The 18,912-nt window shown below is 42.3% G+C and overlaps 1 protein-coding gene across 1 annotated transcript; it reads left to right on the top strand.

Moving 5' to 3' along the window:
* Positions 1-128: 128 nt before the first annotated feature.
* Positions 129-18,247, top strand: LOC139464958 (heat shock protein 60A-like). Its single transcript, XM_071246589.1, has 13 exons — positions 129-206; positions 1,967-2,148; positions 3,328-3,580; positions 3,989-4,071; positions 4,533-4,628; positions 6,861-6,954; positions 8,242-8,410; positions 9,767-9,866; positions 11,991-12,098; positions 13,060-13,197; positions 14,434-14,608; positions 15,585-15,763; positions 16,299-18,247. The coding sequence occupies exons 2-13, from the start codon at positions 1,981-1,983 to the stop codon at positions 16,464-16,466; spliced, it is 1,731 nt and encodes a 576-aa protein (XP_071102690.1). The 5' UTR covers positions 129-206; positions 1,967-1,980; the 3' UTR covers positions 16,467-18,247.
* Positions 18,248-18,912: the final 665 nt, after the last annotated feature.

The following is an 18,912-nucleotide window of genomic DNA, read 5'->3' as shown; positions in this document are numbered from 1 at the left end:
TAACGTACGAATTAAAAAGCTTTGTAACATTTTTTTATTACAAAAAAAGCGATAATATGCCTTATTTACATTCGTCCATAAGTTCATAAATTACGAAAGGTGACGATTGCGAAACGGTCCCTGTTGACCTTGATAAGTAAACCTGTCGGCGAGAGGAAGGCATCGCAAGTTCAGAGTCCGAAAAGAAGATCGTAACGGTGTTTCAGGTAACAGTAGAGTTTCAATGCATTGCCTTTACTTACAAACGCACATAGCAGTTATTTGCGAAAACGGACATTTGTCTTAAATTGCGCACGAGCGTTATGTAATTTAGAATAGCAAGGCATGGGCAACCCACGTGCGCCGGGCACGCACATGGTCTATGATTACAGGCCATGTAAATAAATAGTGTTGTAGAAGGTGTGATGCATGAATATCATTTGTTGCTTTTTTATATCATCTTACAAAAATCCCTTTCTGTGGACATTTTTGTTGCTATAAGGCATGAAAAGTCGAAGAACGTTCTCGAAATGTTGCTGTATGCTTCTCGGTATTTCTCGCAGTCGCTTATCTCCCTTAGGTTGAGTAGTCGGTTGGATATTAATTGGTTTTGTCTGAGACAATAGCAGTACTCAAGTGCCAGGAGTGGGCGTAAACAATCCAACATTCATCAGGTTTTGTTGGAGAAAATGGTAGGAGTTTTTCACTTTACTACTCCATATAGTAACCTGTAAATATTCAGCTACAACCTACAGATCCAGTAAAAAAATTTCTGGGATAATTCTAAGTAATGTAGAAATCATGAGAATCTCTTGATTCCTGAATTAGAATCAACACGCCTCGAAGGAGCAAGTTGATTTTAGATCCGGATACAACAGTTTTGAGTGATTTCTTAGATTTAAACCATGTTAAGGTTGAAATATAATCTCACTACTTGATGGATAATGAGCTTTAGTGGTGAGTTTTACTTGTTTAAAATAAACATTCAGAATCGGGGGTGAATTCCTTGCTCATAATCAACTGCAAGAAGAATAGCATGATGGTTTATGTAAGAATATTAGTTATATATAGTGGTAATGACATTTGATGTTGGTTTCACGTTCTTCACATATTCATTAATTATTCTCATGCAAATTCTCTGCTGAGCATTGCTGAGTAGCTTTCGTTTTAAACCTTAATTGTCATAGGTTACAATATCATTCCAAAATATAAAACTTCCACCAGGGGTAGAAACTAACAGTTTCAGTCTGCTAGTCCTTATAATGATAACATATAGCAAAACCCTTAAAAATGGCAAGTTTCTTCCATGTCTACCAGTCTTTAGGATACCTTAACTATTGGGCAGTTTGACAAGGACTACACAGGACTAGTGACAATTTCTAACGCCCGACCAGGTTAGCCGCCTCTTGCGGCAGGCATAGGTTGCTGGAGACTAATTCTAAGCCTGATCTTCATGGGTCAGGAACAAGTAGCAACAAGTCATTTGATATTGAACTGGTTAAATGGCTTTATGCATCCCACCACTCTTCATTGTTTGACATGTGTTTGTTGAAAGTTACCTCATTTGTTTCAACATTTGTAATTGATTTTCATATCACGAGACCAGTGAAGATCGGGGTAGAATAGGTCTTCGACAACCCATGCTTGCCGTAAAAGACGACTATGCTTGTCGTAAGAGGTGACTGACGGGATCGGGTGGTCAGACTTGCTGACTTGGTTGATGCATGTCATCAATCCCAATTGTGTGGATCGATGCTCATGATATATCAATCAGTGGATTGTCTGGTCCAGACTCGATAATTTACAGACCGCTGTCATATAGCTGGAATATTGCTGAGTGTGGCATTAAACCCCCCCCCCCCCAAAAAAAAATCATATCACAATAGTAGATTTTGTATGTTCTGGTACAGAATATGCAAATAAATGTCAGGTGTAAATTTTAACAGATGAAACAGTTAGCCGCAAATTTATTTTTGTATTTTTTCAGTAAAACTAGCCAAAATGTACAGACTTCCAAGTTTACTCCGTCCATGTCTGGCAAGAAGAGTCGCTCCAGCCCTTGTCAGAAATTATGCCAAAGATATCAAATTTGGTGCTGATGCCCGAGCCTTGATGTTACAAGGGGTGGATGTCCTAGCAGATGCCGTTGCTGTTACTATGGGACCAAAGGTACGTATTCTCTATTCCATAAGTCCCAGTCAGTGTTCTGCCAAGGCAGCTGTCTTACGGAATTCCTATAGTGACTTGCGCATAATATTTACAGTCAGTGGGACATCGGGGGCCTTCATGTAGATGGGTTTATTTTATGTTATTTTTGGAATCACTGACTGTATCAAAAAATCTTTACATCACCCGGACAGCTGCTTCTACTATTCAGTGTAAACATCCTCAATTTTCTATCAGTGCCTTTCATTGGCTGAAAGTCACAAATGGTCCAATGAGAATCAAGCTTACAAATTTTTGCAAATATAGTAGTCATAGTTCTGATTATGACAAAGATGTTTCTGCTTCAAATGACACCAGTATCACAAATCGTCGACCACAAGTTATGTTGGGGATACACAGAATGTGTCGCATGGTTCACCTGGCAGTGACCATGGTGACGGACTGAGGAAATGTAGTAAAGACTGTGAAAGGTAGAGATTTTCAATGAATGGCTTCGTGCTTACACATGGTTGCAGCATAACTCAGAAAGAAATACTACGACATGTCAGCTTTGTAGAAGTCATGTGAAATCTATTTCAATGTTATAGCTAAATTGTTATTTGAGAAAGAGTACCATGAAGAGACATGCTCACGGCAGTGTTCTCAAACAAACTGTTGAGGCTAAATATGTGACAATATGTTACATCTGACTAAGATGCCATTTGAAACATTCTGGGTATCAGTATTGTTACTTGTGAGTGGAATACCCATGAAGATCGGGGGTAGAATAGGTCTTCAGCAACCCATGCTTGTCGTAAAAGGCGACTGTGCTTGTCGTAAAAGGCGACCGACGGGATCGGGAGGTCAAGCTCGCTGACTTGGTTGATGCATGTCATCATATCTCAATTGCGTGGATCGATGCTCATAACGTCAATCACTGGACTGTATGGTCCAGACTCGATTATTTACAGACCGCCATCATATAGCTGGAATATTGCTGAGTGCGGTGTTAAACAACAAACAAAAACAAAACTTGTGGATGGTGATTCTGCATCAATAATCTGCATATCGGTTTGAAGTTTTACATGAGTGTGGCCCCATAAGTTTTGAAAATGACCCCATGTGTTCATGCTGAAGGAGTCTCTGTCCTCACTTGTGCAGTTTGTTTAGCATTCCATTATTGTTGTACTTTTTCAAATTCAGGGAAGGAACGTTATTCTGGAGCAGAGTTGGGGCAGTCCTAAAATTACCAAGGACGGTGTCACTGTGGCGAAGGGTATTGAGCTGAAGGACAGGTATCAGAACATCGGGGCCAAGCTCGTACAGGATGTTGCAAACAACACCAACGAAGAAGCCGGTGATGGAACAACCACTGCCACCGTTCTTGCCCGTGCCATTGCTAAAGAAGGGTTTGAGAGAATCAGCAAGGGAGCTAATCCTGTTGAAATTAGGCGAGGTGAGTGCATGTGATTTTCATGCATGTGATTTTTTAATATGACTAGTTAATCTGTCAAGGGGTTAACTTTTGTCATGTGAAAAAATTGTGTGTTCTTTGACTTCTTTTGAGAATATATACCGTGTATAAATATTTTCTGTTATCGCATTGAATGCAATGTTAAACAACAAACACTGTTAATCCATTGACCTGATGGAGCTAGTTTTAATTTTGTTTATTTGTTTGTTGTTTAGTCCCACTCGGCAATATGCCAGCTGATGGAGCTAGTTTCGTTTTGTTTATTTGTTTGTTGTTTAGTCCCACTCGGCAATATGCCAGAGGATGGAGCTAGTTTCGTTTTGTTTATTTGTTTGTTGTTTAGTCCCACTCTGCAATATGCCAGGACTGAGAGTAATGCTCTGGTTTCAGGTGTGATGAATGCCGTGAACACTGTCGTGGAGACCCTGAAGAAGATGTCCAGACCAGTGACAACACCAGAAGAAATTGCTCAGGTATTGGCATTTGTAGAGCATAGTCTTAAGAAATATATATTATAGCGGTACCCTGCTAGGCATGCATTCACACATACAACTCACCGTTAACACAAAATTCAAAGTTTGAAGGTTTATTCATGATTCACACAGCAAATATAGTTATTCTAACACACATCGTAGACTCCGTGAACACCATGGTTCCTCTTCATTTACATCAAAACATCTCAGTTTTCCCGAAAAATATTTTTCTTACTAAGGGAGATAATTCTGTAAACACGTGCATACCACTAAGAATATCTTGTTACATTGCTTTCTACTACCGCTACATATATTGTTACAGTGTATGAAGGGATGACAGCTGATTTGTTTTCTCCATGAAACTAATCAGAATTCCGCACAAGTCAGCTTCATAAACTGAAATAACAAGATACATGTTCATGAAGAATGCTGTTGAAACATGACTAACGTATGGTCTTCAGGTTGCCACGATATCAGCCAATGGAGATCAGGAGATCGGGGACCTCATCTCCAGCGCCATGAAGAAAGTGGGTCGTGATGGTGTCATCACAGTCAAGGTGAGGAGCGAAATGTTAGCGAGTAGCTTCATATACCAGCTGCTTCCTATACCAGCTGGGGGGCACGGGTGGCCCAGTCGTCTAAGGCGCCGCGATTGGCTGTGCTGAGTTGCGTCACTTGGGCACGCCCGAAACCTATGATTGTGGGTTTGAATCCCGGTTCGCCCCGATTATGTTTCCAGGTTTGTCAGCACCATACCCATGCTCGTGGGTTTCACCGAAGTGGTAAACATCTAAGACCTGCATCACTTCGGGCTTTCCTCCCACATTAAGCTGACACGCCGTGATATAACTGGAATAATGTTAAAAGCGGCGTTAAACCCAACTCACTCATTATACCAGCTGGAGGATACTGCATTGTTGTTTTCTATATCCAAGATCAGTTTTGTCGTTCTAAAGCACATCACCTGAAAATGGGAAGGATTAGGCTGTTTATTACCTACGAGGGCAACATATCAGGGTTTCTTAAAAATCATATGTGACCTAGGGTCATATTACATCACGAGACAACAGTGTATTGTTTCCGTCATCCGGACGGCATTGTTGACATCATTTGAATCTTATTGTAACGTGAGGTCGGAATGACCTCTCACTAGAAACAACTTCATAGCTGAAGATTGCTGATGTCATTCGACAAATTGTGGTTCTGCTGCGACTTGCTGTAAACACCAAAATTCCTCTGTTTGTTGACATCTGTCAAAATAGAACATTATATTCGTGTTCATGTCATACTATGTTTATGTTGCTCACGCCAAAATTTGACACTTCTCTGATAAGTTTTGGATTTGGATATTTTATTGTAAATCCTTTTTTTTCTTAAGCCATGGCATCTACACCCAAATTTGTGTGCTATCGAGGGTGTGATTGTTTACATTGGTCTGTTTTGGTTGTTGCTAAGGTTAGGATTTCTCAAATCAATGTATTGAAGAAATTAAACCATATTGTTTTAGAAAGGTGACATCTGATTAGCTCAAGAACTCGCACATCCTTTATTTCGATTGGTCAGCACCATACCTGTGCTCATGAGTTTCACCAAAGTGGTCAATGTCTGAGACCTGCATCACTTCAGACTTTCCTCACACTGGGGGCGATGGTGTCGCCTAGTGGTTAAAGCGTTCGCTCATCACGCCAAAGACCCAGGTTCAGTTCCCGACATGTGTACAATGAGTGAAGCCCATTTCTGGTGCCCCCTATCGCGATTTTGCTGGAATATTGCTAAAAGTGGGGTAAAACAATACTCATTCACTATAAGCTGACACGCTGTGATATAACTGGAATATTGGTCAAAGCGGTGTTAGACCAACCTCATTCATATAGATTGGGCAGACAGTGTTTGCTCCAGATCATGACAAAACCAACAATCAATCAAGTGTTACCACAGAGTGTTTTTATTCTTTTTATGATATGCTGCACATGATTTTCAAACTTTCCACGCTAATTCTGTACGAGACAAATGGCGCATGTCATGGATCTGTGACATCACATGTGATGCATTCATGTGCATCAGTTCACATAACATACCCGTATGTTCGTTTGTGCATCGAACCAATCTAATATCTCTTGAATATGAGTGTCTTCATCTTACCAAGGCAAGGGAGGTAACTGACTATAAAAGTCCAGTTTCCACCCTTGTCGAACTAGCCTGGGATTTCTGGGCTCGATCGTAGCGCCACCAGTGGCTATTACGAGTTGTGTCCCTTCGCTGTCCCTCCTATTGACCAATCGGATTCCAGCTTGCATATCACTTGCATTTGCTTCAAACAAAATGGCAGCGCTCAGTCAAGACGATCTGATCGATAATCAAGATCTATATTGTGATAAAACAGGTCTTACTTTATGAAGTGCATCAAATCACGTGAGCACCTTGATTAAAAACATGAAAAGATTTGGAAAATATCTGTTGTGCCAAGTTGGCAGAACACATGCTTTGCAAATCCTGCAATCGACCTAAATCTGCACGGCAGTTTACGACCCCGATGTCATGTTCGTTACATGATTTTGATTAGACTATGCAGTATGCATAGACTCGTTAGTCCAGCCAAACTATAACTTCATACTACCAGCCTAGTTCAGCAAGGGTGGAAACTGAACTTTTATAGTCAGTTAACTACGTTGCCCTAGGAAGATGGTCTTCATATATTAACCAACATGAATGGTATTCACGTTTCTTTTGGCGTAGTGTATATGATTGTAATGACCTTGTTCCCTGACTGTGGAGTGCATTTGTTGCAGGATGGCAAGACCTTGAAGGATGAGCTGGAGACAATTGAGGGGATGAAGTTCGACCGCGGCTATATCTCCCCCTACTTCATGAACACAGCTAAAGGTGATCTACTGCGAGGAACTCTGGCATTGGGACCAATGCTTGACGACTTCCTTTATGTCTGAGACTTTCATGAGTTCCGACTTTCCTCCTATATCGCCTTGATATAACGAAATACTTTTCAAAGCAGCACGATCCATGCTTGCCGTAAAAAGCCACCATGCTTGTCATAAGAGGCGATTAACGGGATCAGGTGGTCAGGCTCGCTGACTTGGTTGATGCATGTCATCCCAGTTGCATGGATCAATGCTCATGATGTCAATCATTGGATTGTCTGGTCCAGACTCAATTATTTACAGACCCCTGCATATAGCTGGAATATTGCTGAGTGGGGCGCTAAGCAACAAACAAATCAAAGCAGCTTAGAGGAGCAGAGAGAGACCAGTCATCTAAGGCGTCGCACTTCACTGTGCGGGGTGATGTCCCACGGGCATGTCAGAAACCTATGAACGAGTTTTAGAATCTCGGTTCGCAGCAATTATGTTTCCTGTTTGTCAGCACCATACCTCTGCTCATGGGCAGTGTTTGAGGTAAGCTCCCATGGCAGGGAGATCAAGGGTTGGATTCTATAGCCGTCATTTAGCTGAAATATTGCTGAGTGTGGCGTAAAACAACAAACCAAACCAACCAATCAAAGTTCCATGGTTTTTATGGCCAGCAATTAATTTCTGTGTCTACTTTTTTGTCACAATAACATGAGTTTTTTAAATGAAGGCCTCACAAGTTTAGTCCAGGCCTGCCGCTGCTATTGTCTGTGGGTCCTGATGGCAGCCTGGGAATTTTTCTCATTTTGAACACTCTTCATGGGTTTCACCAAAATCTAATACCCGCGTCACTTTGGGCTTTCCTCCCACGTGAATCTGACCTACCTGGTTTTGTCAGGTGTGGTTCTCCCAATGCTCGACCCATGAAGATTCCGGGGTAGAATAGGTCTTCAGTAACCCATGCTTGCCGTAAAAGGTGACTATGCTTGTCGTAAAAGGCGACTAAAGGGATCGGGTGGTCAGACTCGCTGACTTGTTTGATGCATGTCATTGATCCCAATTGCGTGGATCGATGCTCATGATTTCTGGTCCAGACTCGATTATTTATACAGACCGCCGTCATATAGCTGGAATATTGCTGCGGCGTTAAACAACAAACCAACCAACCAACCAAATCTCCCAATGCTCATGTAGCCCTGTGTATTAAAAATATTTAACTTCTTGTCACGATATAGCTGAAATGTTGCCGATGTGACGTAAAGCATAAACTCACTCACTCACTCATGTAGCCCTGTATTGTCTCCAGGTGCCAAGTGTGAATTCCAGGACGCCCTTGTGTTGCTATGTGAAAAGAAAATCTCCAGCGTCCAGTCGATGATTCCAGCCCTGGAATTGGCCAACCAGGCTCGCAAACCCCTTCTCATCATCGCCGAAGACATTGACGGCGAGGCCATCAGTACGCTGGTGCTCAACAGGTGAGTGAAGAATATCCGTCCGCTTTCAGCATGACCTGCATGGGTGGTGGGGTAGCCTAGTGGTTAAAGCGTTCACTCGTCACGCCGAAGGCCCGGGTTCGATTCCCCACATCGGTACAATGTGTGAAGGCAAGCCCAGTTCTGGTGTCCCCTGTCGTGATATTGCTGGAATATTGCTAAATACGGCTTAAATCCATACTCACTCACTCACTCACTGACTCACTGACTCATGAGAAGGGCTGGAAATTACTTGCAGCAGTAATGCATCCTCAAAGTTTCCTACCTGTAACATGTATGGTAACCATGGTAACAAGTTTCTTGTTAGCTAATATATGCTACTCAAAAGAAGTTAAGAGCACCTGTTTGTTTGATAATACTATAGTTAATCTGTCATGGCATGACAATCTAACTGTTGTGATATGAAAGAATTGGGTGTTCTGTAACTTCTTTTGAGTAGCATATGATGTGTAAACAATGATAATTTGAAATCTATTATTGCCAGATAACCCTGGGGGATCTTGGGAAGAAAAGGTCCATGCTTGCCCCCATAACAAGATTGGGTGGTCAGACTTATGCAGAACATTTTCGAAAATCAGCGCTTATTTTAAGTGCCTGTCTGTGTTGACCTTTAAAAACATATTCACGCTTTTAAGCGCCCCGACCCGTGAAGATCCGGGCTAGAATAGGTCTTCAAAAACCCATGCTTGCCGTAAAAGGTGACTATGCTTGTCGTAAAAGGAAACTAACGGGAACAGGTGGTCAGGCTCACTGACTTGGTTGATGCATGTCATCGATTCCAATTGCGTGGATCGATGCTCATGATATCAATCACTGGATTGTCTGGTCCAGACTCGTTTATTTACAGACCGCCGTCATATAGCTGGAATATTGCTGAGTGTGGCGTTAAACAACAAACAAACATACACTATAACCGAAAATTGATATTAGTCACATAGCATATTTGCTTGTGTGTGTTACAGATGTTTTACAGAAAACAGCAGTGTCAAGGGGTGTATTATTGCCAAACACTGAAAATGTTTTTGTTTGATCAAATTATATATGATGAAGATAAGAGCTTTGTTAATTTGCAAAGCACCTTGATTGCTTGCCATAGCAATAATGATAGGTCAGTAAAAATCTGATTTCTTATGTAGATAATGACTGGTTTATCTGTAGTGGGGGCGGTCGGTTAGCCTAGTGGTTAAAGCGTTCGCTCGTCACCTCACGCCGAAGACCTGGGTTCGATTTCCGACATGGGTACAATGTGTGAAGCCCATTTCTGGTGTTCCCCGTCGTGATATTGCTGAAATATTGATAAAATGGGCGTAAAACCATACTTGCTCATCCGTGTTCCAGGATCAAGGTGGGTCTCCAGGTGTGTGCTGTGAAGGCACCTGGCTTCGGAGACAACAGAAAGAACACCCTCACAGACGTGGCCATCTCAACTGGGGCAGTGGTAAGCAGCTGTCTACTCCGTCTTGTTCATATTCCAAACTCTGTGTCTCCTTAAATGTTTCTGGGGTAGAATAGGTACCCAGTACCTCCATGTTTTTGTAGGTCATCACATCCTTATTGCGTGAATTGATGCTCATGATGTCAATCACTGGATTGTCCGGTCCGGACTCGATTATTTACATACGGCCATCATATAGCTGTAATATTGCTGAGTGTCGCATTAAACAACTAAAATCTAATGTAATGGAGCAGTTCATGCTTATGGCCTGATCACTAGGTCGAGAGGAAGTAGAGCCACACAGATGACAATCCGCACTCTTCTACCCTGCGCGGTTCTGTGACTGTTTGGGTGCACAGTAGTGCTAGATCAGCTCCAGACAGGCGGGATAAGGTAGGCACGATATTGCTGCTCCCACCAGACTGGATACACTGTGTTTGTTTCTTGGGCTGTAACGATTCACTGATACCTACAATATCATCGATACTTAGATGCACACAATACTTGAATTGGCATTGTGTAAGATACACTATAAATAGAGCAGGAACTATCAGAGTTACCTCCCATCTCGTAAGAGGCAACAAACAGGGTTGGGTGGTCCAGCTAGCTGCCTTGGTTGATGCGTGCCATTCCAACTGCTTGGATCAATGCTCATTGTGTCAATCATTGGATTGTCTGGTCCTGTAGGGGGAACATTTCTGAGTGCCAAATATAACTTTTATTTCATGATTTGAGTCATGACTATCACTTTCTAAAATGTAATCCAAGTTTCTGTGTAGAGTCCTTGTTGGTAGTGTTGAAGGACCAAGGTTCTGGTAATGGTTCTTGTCAGAAGTGTTGTAGGACCAAGGTTATGGTAATGGTTCTTGCCAGAAGTGTTTTGTAGGACTAAGGTTCTGGTTCTTGTCAGAAGTGTTGTAGGACCAAGGTTCTGGTAATGGTTCTTGTCAGAAGTGTTGTAGGACCAAGGTTATGGTAATGGTTCTTGCCAGAAGTGTTTTGTAGGACTAAGGTTCTGGTTCTTGTCAGAAGTGTTGTAGGACTGAGGTTATGGTAATGGTTCTTGCCAGAAGTGTTGTAGGACCAAGGTTCTGATAATGGTTCTTGTCAGAAGTGTTGTAGGACTGAGGTTATGGTAATGGTTCTTGCCAGAAGTGTTGTAGGACTAAGGTTCTGGTAATGGTTCTTGCCAGAAGTGTTTTGTAGGACTAAGGTTCTGATTATGGTTCTTGTCAGAAGTGTTGTAGGACCAAGGTTATGGTAATGGTTCTTGCCAGAAGTGTTTTGTAGGACTAAGGTTCTGATAATGGTTCTTGTCAGAAGTGTTGTAAGACTAAGGTTCTGGTAATGGTTCTTGCCAGAAGTGCTTTGTAGGACTAAGGTTCTGGTTCTTGTCAGAAGTGTTGCAGGACTGAGGTTATGGTAATGGTTCTTGCCAGAAGTGTTGTTGGACCAAGGTTATGGTAATGGTTCTTGCCAGAAGTGTTGTAGGACTAAGGTTCTGGTAATGGTTCTTGCCAGAAGTGTTTTTAGGACTAAGGTTCCGGTTCTTGTCAGAAGTGTAGTAGGACTGAGGTTATGGTAATGGTTCTTGCCAGAAGTGTTGTAGGACCAAGGTTCTGGTAATGGTTCTTGTCAGAAGTGTTGTAGGACCAAGGTTATGGTAATGGTTCTTGCCAGAAGTGTTGTAGGACTAAGGTTCTGGTAATGGTTCTTGCCAGAAGTGTTTTGTAGGACTAAGGTTCTGGTTCTTGTCAGAAGTGTTGTAGGACTAAGGTTCTGATAATGGTTCTTGTCAGAAGTGTTGTAGGACTAAGGTTCTGGTAATGGTTCTTGCCAGAAGTGTTTTGTACGACTAAGGTTCTGGTTCTTGTCAGAAGTGTTGTAGGACCAAGGTTATGGTAATGGTTCTTGCCAGAAGTGTTGTAGGACCAAGGTTCTGATAATGGCTCTTGTCAGAAGTGTTGAAGGACCAAGGTTATGGTAATGGTTCTTGTCAGAAGTGTTGTAACTTGTAGGACCAAGGTTATGGTAATGGTTCTTGCCAGAAGTGTTGTAGGACTAAGGTTCTGGGAAGGTCTCCTGTCGTGACTGTTGAGGACTGACACGGGCCGGTTCGTGTTGCAGGTGTTCGGGGACGAGGGCGACATGTACAAGCTGGAGGACATCCAGATGCAGGACTTTGGCAACATCGGCGAGGTCACCGTCACCAAGGACGACACACTGCTTATGAAGGTAATCAGAATGGAAAATAAGTGGATTATGTAAAATAACTAAAGAAACAACCTATATGTTCAGATTTCCACTCATGTTGGACTAGCGGACTCGATGCAGGTCTTTTTCTGCCCTGGTACGCCGTGCTTGTCCAATTGCTGAAGACAAGGGATAGGAATAGTTCTCAGGGTTTTAACTGTGACATGCAGACAGGCAGACGTTGCACTTGCCTTCTAGAATTGTAATGATGTAATAGCATTGAGCATGATCTGAAACCATGGATTTCCTGATTATATATGCAAGGCTCGAAATTACTAGTGCTGCCGTGCCTGCGGCAGACATATAAAGGGTAATGGCATGGTTGAATTCTATGTACAGTGCCTTGTGGGCACGGTCATTTTTATTACATGTACAGTCATACCCCCGCGATAACGCCCTTCACGATATTGCGGATTCGGTTCAAATGGTCCCAGCAGTCAAAGTAGTTAACAATAACAGCATGTAGGTACTTGTACAAAAGATCGATCTTACTCGAAGAAAAAATATAGAAATAAAAATCATACATTTTTATTTTTCTCACAAACACCGTCAATTTTTCTGTCGTAACCATGCACATGTATGCACATACGTCCTCAGGTGTGCATACACATACAGTACATGTATTCGTGTCCTCGTTAGTTGAACTTTCACCCGACCTACATTCCATAATGTATAACAGGGGTGCCTGATAACGCTGGGGGTCGTCCATGGACCCCGAGACCCACGTACTAGCAGGGGATGACTGTACTTCATTAATTTATATTGTATGTCTTGTCAAAATGAACCTGTGAAATGAACCACTGTCACTCAATGACTTCCTGTAGTAAAATCTGCAAAGTTTTAGCGTATTGAGTATTTTGTGTCGGGTAAATCCTGCTGGTAGGTTTATTTTCCCATTTTGCTTGAGAAGGCAGATGTTTGACTTGTGTGTTTGCTGGTCCAGGGTAAGGGAGAGAAGGCGGAGATTGAGAAGCGGGTGGCCCAGATCAAGGATGAGATTGAGCTGAGCACATCGGAGTACGAGAAGGAGAAGCTGAGTGAGCGGCTTGCCAAGTTGTCCAATGGAGTGGCAGTCTTGAAGGTTGGTGCTTGAAGATTGTTGCTTTCTACACAATTTACCATGTTCACTGTGCAGAGTTGCATCTCCTATGCCTGCCCAATAATTGATTGGGAATTTCCAGGTTCCTCTTGTTTGCTTCTGGATTTGTCAACTCGTGGGTTTCACCGAAATGGTAAACATCTTAGACCTGCATCACTTTTGGGTTTTCCTCCCACATTTAGCTAACATGCTGTGATATAACTGAAATACTGTTCAAAACGGTGTTAAACTCACTCACTCACTCACCATGTTAACCCAACAGCCAAACTTGCTCTTTCACTCAAGGGTTTCTGGGACAAGAAAGAGTGTCAATTGGGAATCCTAGGTAGCAACAATAGAACAATGCACTCTTCTACCCTGCTCGGTTCTGTAACTGTTCGGGTGCACAGTAGTGCTAGATCAACTCTTGTCAGGTCAGTTACCATGGAGTCAACATCAACATGCTGTCTCTGTACTGATTAGGCTAGGTACAGGTTCACATGTCGGGTACATATGTAAGTTGTCCATATTATTTCAGCAGATATATTTTCAAAGCATTGATAAGTACATGTGTAATTGGTGCTGCGTCAGTCAGGAAGCACAGACATGTGCGATTCCTTAATGTCTGTTGCACCTGGGGGAACGGGTGACCCAGTCGTCTAAGGTGCCGCAAATCGAATTGCAGAGTTGTCCCTTGAGCATGGCAGAAGTTATGATTGTGGGTTCAAATTCCGGTTTCCGTTGACACCGATTATGTTTCTAGGTTTGTCAGCACCATACAGATGTTTGTGGGTTTTACCGTCTTAGCGAATAAGCTCGCTCTCTCTGTCTCTCTCTCAATTGAGTTCGAGGTTGATTTACTCAGGAAGATTTATCGATCGAGTTCGATTAACTCATAAAGATCGATCGATCGAGCTCGATTGACTCGTGAAGATCGATCGAGTTCGATCGACTTCTGAATATCAATCAAGTTCAATAGACTCGTGAAGAACGATTAAGTTCGATTGACTTATGAAGATCTTGGTAGAGGAGGATTGGTCTTCAGCAACTCATGCTTACCATAAGAGGTAACTAATGGGATCGGATGATCAGGCTTGCTGACTTGGTCCCAATCACTGGATTGTCTGGTCCAGACTCGATAATTTACAGACCGCCGTCATATAGCTGGAATATAGCTGAGTGCGGTGTTAAACAATCAGTCAATCGACCTATTTAAACCTGACTATGCCTCTTGCACAGATTGGAGGGACAAGTGAAGTGGAGGTGAACGAGAAGAAGGATCGTATCAATGATGCACTCAACGCTACACGCGCTGCAGTGGAGGAGGGCATTGTTGCAGGAGGCGGAACTGCACTTCTCCGATGTATGCCCGTACTGGATGCTATTAAAGCTGACAACAGTGACCAGAAAACAGGTATGGTTGCCAGCAACCTTTGCTGGTAGTTAGTCTTCGAAATGGATTGAGTGGTGACTTCGTTGATTGTGTGTCATCTTGATACTGTGGGACATTGTACCTTGATACTGTGGGACATTGTACCTTATACTGTGGGACATTGTACCTTGATACTGTGGGACATTGTACCTTATACTGTGGGACATTGTACCTTGATACTGTGGGACATTGTACCTTGATACTGTGGGACATTGTACCTTACACTGTGGGACATTGTACCTTATACTGTGGGACATTGTACCTTGATACTGTGGGACATTGTACCTCGATACTGTGGGACATTGTACCTTATACTGTGGGACATTGTACCTCGATACTGTGGGACATTGTACCTTATACTGTGGGACATTGTACCTTATATTGTGGGACATTGTACCTTATATTGTGGGACATTGTACCTTGATACTGTGGGACATTGTACCTTATACTGTGGGACATTGTACCTTGATACTGTGGGACATTGTACCTTGATACTGTGGGACATTGTACCTTGATACTGTGGGACATTGTACCTCGATACTGTGGGACATTGTACCTCGATACTGTGGGACATTGTGCCTCGATAATGTGGGACATTGTACCTTTTACTTTGGGACATTTCTTTTGATACTGTGGGACATTGTACCTTATACTATCGGACATTGTACCTTGATACTGTGGGACATTGTACCTTGATTCTGTGGGACATTGTACCTTATACTATGGGACATTGCTCCTCATATTAATGTCTGGTCCAGACCCAATCTTTGCCATCATATATAACATATATATTTTTGCTATCATATAGCTGGAATATTGCTGAGTGAGGCATTAAGCAGAAAATAAACAAACAAGTACAGATTGTTGAGGATTGGTCCAGACACGCTTTTTTATACAGTCCATGCAAAACAAACAAAGCTTTTCATGCATGGTGATATGTGCCGGTCATTGTTGCCAGGTATTGACATTGTACGCAAGGCTCTGCGGATGCCGTGTCTCACCATCGCTTCCAATGCTGGCGTGGAGGCCCACGTGGTGGTTGAGAAGGTGCTTCATGAGAACGGGGACTTTGGGTATGACGCACTCACTGGCGAGTATGGGAATCTCTTCGAGAAGGGAATTATTGACCCAACAAAGGTAATTTATTTAAGTCCGGTGATTTTTTGTTTTATTCATTGCTTAGCAGTCTTGTACCTCAAGTTGGGTCTTATGATTTGGTGTGGTGTGCTGGATTTATAAGTATTGACAGATTGATGCAACAATGCCTAGCAGAACAGTAAATGCAATTTATGTGGTAAATCACCATTTTTGAATTTTGATCAAATTTCATATTTTTATGGAACAATTGTGTAAGCACCTGTTTGTTTACCTGAATTCACAGAAGGGACACAATGTAGTTTTTACTGTGCCTAATACTTAAAAAAACTGTTCCTAAATACTGCATTCCCTAGAAGGGGTCCAGACTCGATTATTTTCAGACCACCATAAACATGGAATATTGCTGCTTGCGGCATTAAACAACAGACGCATGCACACACGCACGCACGCACGCACGCACATTATGTTTGGGTGCGCGGTATAATCACCTGGCAACATCAGCACCCAGTGATTTGGTGCGTGACCAACATGACCAATGTTCTTATGACTACAGTGACACTGTCGTCTGTTGCAGGTTGTGAGGACAGCTATCGTTGATGCTGCGGGAGTAGCCTCTCTACTCACCACAGCGGAGGCGGTCGTCACAGAAATTCCTAAGGAAGAGCCTGCTGCACCAGCTGGAGGGATGGGAGGTATGGGGGGGATGGGAGGCATGGGTGGAATGGGGGGCATGGGCTTCTAACATGATTCCACGGACCTGCAGTTGAGGGACCTTGTCAACTGGAAATGTGGACAGCTTCTGAGAAGATTGATCGTTGAACTCTGTTGATAGACATTGGAGATGATGATACCAATGGAGCAGGATGTTGTGGAAAGACAATGGACCATCTTGTGAACTGAAGAAATAGGAGCATGTTGTCCCCTAGCAACAGTTCATGTACCCTAGCAACAGTTTGTGTAGCTACTGATGCTTACATGCTCTAGTCACTATTGACAAAGTGGACCAACCTTTGATGCTAGTTACATTACCTGAATACATAGACTTTGTAATATTTGGTAATGAGTACAAAATATATATATACATCCTAAAGAATCTAGCTATCCTTGCCTATATAAGAGTGAGTTTAAAGTGTGTGTTGGTCTTGCGAATGTATTTATACTAATCAAATTGAGGGCATTAGCACATGATAAATCTCGGATGTAAATTAAAACTATTCACATTGTCACATGAATAGTTGCAAGGGGACACAACTCTGGATCTACAGGTATCAAGTCTATTGCTGAAGAGATGGTGGGAGTCATAGCACATCAAATCATATTTCAACATTTTGTATGTATATATTAATGCATTCAAATTGCATTCATAATGCTTTCATTTCCATTGAAATACAGCCAGTATTTCATGTCGTATCCAATGCATTTACATGCATTAGCAATATGATCTGAATGCATTGACAACTGGCAGGATTCAGGGAAACAATCGGTCTGGGATTGACGTGAGATGGAATTTACAGAATTGCATTGTATCAAAACAGTCTTAAGTTCTTTGATTCCCAGCAGGAAAACCATCATTAACAGCTAATCCTTAAATGGTGGTGTGGGTAGCCTAGCAGGCAGAGTGATCTGTCATAGACTGGTTTGATTCCCCACAAGAGAACCATCAGTCCCACATTCTGCATATTGTCACAGATTAGTCATCAAGGGTGATGGGGGATAGCCTGAAAATGTCTTTGTCCCATGCATCCTAAGCAGCTTTGGATTAGTGCTAATTGATAGTCTCTAGCTGTTGGGCCCAGTTGTGAAGAGTTCCCTCTATCCTTGTGTAGGACCCAGATTCTTCCTATTGGTACAGTGTGAGGCAAGGCAGGGTGCCCCAGACAGGATGTCTTTGAAGACAATCTCATTAAAATACTATCTTAGTTCTCGCTACCGCTAAATATAGATCTGAGGACATCCCCCCTTACGGGTAACGTCAGACCGACCTTTTGCAAACTTTGACCAACCAATGGAATGACCGACAAGAAGTCCACATTTGCCAATCATAAGGCAGCTCTCACTGGTGTTACGCTTTGAAACATATTTTGATAAATTCTCGATTAAGAGTTTGAAAATTGGACAAAAGAACATTCTGGAATGGCTTACAGATGGCCTAGATTGTATGGATTCAGTCATAAAGCGCCGTTGTTCGGCATACCCGTGTTAAAGTTTTCGAGGTCTGGATTCTAACACATTCCGACTGTCACTTTCACGATCTTGTAGGCTACGCTCTGATTGGTCGGATGAAAGGATGTTCTGACGTAACCGGTAATGGGATGTGCTCAGATCTTTGTTTAGGGGTTGTCAGAAATAAGATCTGATTTTAGTGAGATTGTTGTTGAAGCTGGCTTATACCCTGGGACTGACTGTTCTCATGTGTCGTGTGTTTGCATGTGTCTAGTGCTGGTTCAATGTTAGTATACAATGTGTGTGGTATGTCTGGCAGTATTCGGGGTAGCAAGTGTGATATACAAGATTTTTTGTAATAAAATCAGATTATATACTATGAATTTTTGTTTTGTCTATTTAATAGAAGTAACGGTCTATGAACAACTTGAAAGTGACACAATTTATGGATAACAACTTCTTTATTTACTGTTAGTCCTTGCTTGACAACAGTATAAGGATCTACACCAAAATGTCACCTTTGCAGTAAATAAAGAAGTCGTTATCGATGAATTGTGTCTACTCTGTCATCCATCAACTTCTCAGTAATTTCAACTTGAAGGTGGACAATCAAATGATTATATTTGGACCTTGGCATAAAATTGTTTATGCTTCAAATAATTTGAATCCTGGAAGGAATCGAAGGCAACTGAATTTGCTGTGCAGTTGTGCCAGAATTCTATGATCGTGGGTTCAAATACCTTATTCAGCGGGGTTGGTCGGGTAGCCTAGTGGTTAAAGCGTTCGCTCGTCACACCGAAAACCCGGGTTCGATTCCCAACATGGGTACATTGTGTGAAGCCCATTTCTGGTGTCCCCCACTGTGATATTGCTGGAATATTGCTAAAAGCTGCGTGAAACCATACTCACTCACTCACTCACCCTTATTCAGCGTGTTACACAGGGCCCCTTAGTGTATGATAGCCCCAATCTTATGTTCATAATGTAGTGGACACACAATCACTGGATAACCGAGGATGCAAATT

This window comes from Haliotis cracherodii, unplaced genomic scaffold, assembly GCF_022045235.1.
Source record: "Haliotis cracherodii isolate W230 unplaced genomic scaffold, xgHalCrac1.p SCAF_17, whole genome shotgun sequence".
Classification (NCBI taxonomy): Eukaryota; Metazoa; Mollusca; class Gastropoda; order Lepetellida; family Haliotidae; genus Haliotis; species Haliotis cracherodii.
Note: the sequence above shows the minus strand (reverse complement) of the source record. Positions and strands in the feature narration are given on the sequence as shown.

What these genes read in the sequence shown, in the direction of transcription:
- LOC139464958 (XM_071246589.1), top strand. Translation starts at nt 1,981, where the DNA reads ATGTACAGACTTCCAAGTTTACTCCGTCCATGTCTGGCAAGAAGAGTC. An exon ending in TCCTGTTGAAATTAGGCGAG is followed by an intron (nt 3,581 to 3,988) that starts GTGAGTGCATGT and finishes CTCTGGTTTCAG; the next exon opens with GTGTGATGAATGCCGTGAAC. An exon ending in CCATCTCAACTGGGGCAGTG is followed by an intron (nt 9,867 to 11,990) that starts GTAAGCAGCTGT and finishes TTCGTGTTGCAG; the next exon opens with GTGTTCGGGGACGAGGGCGA.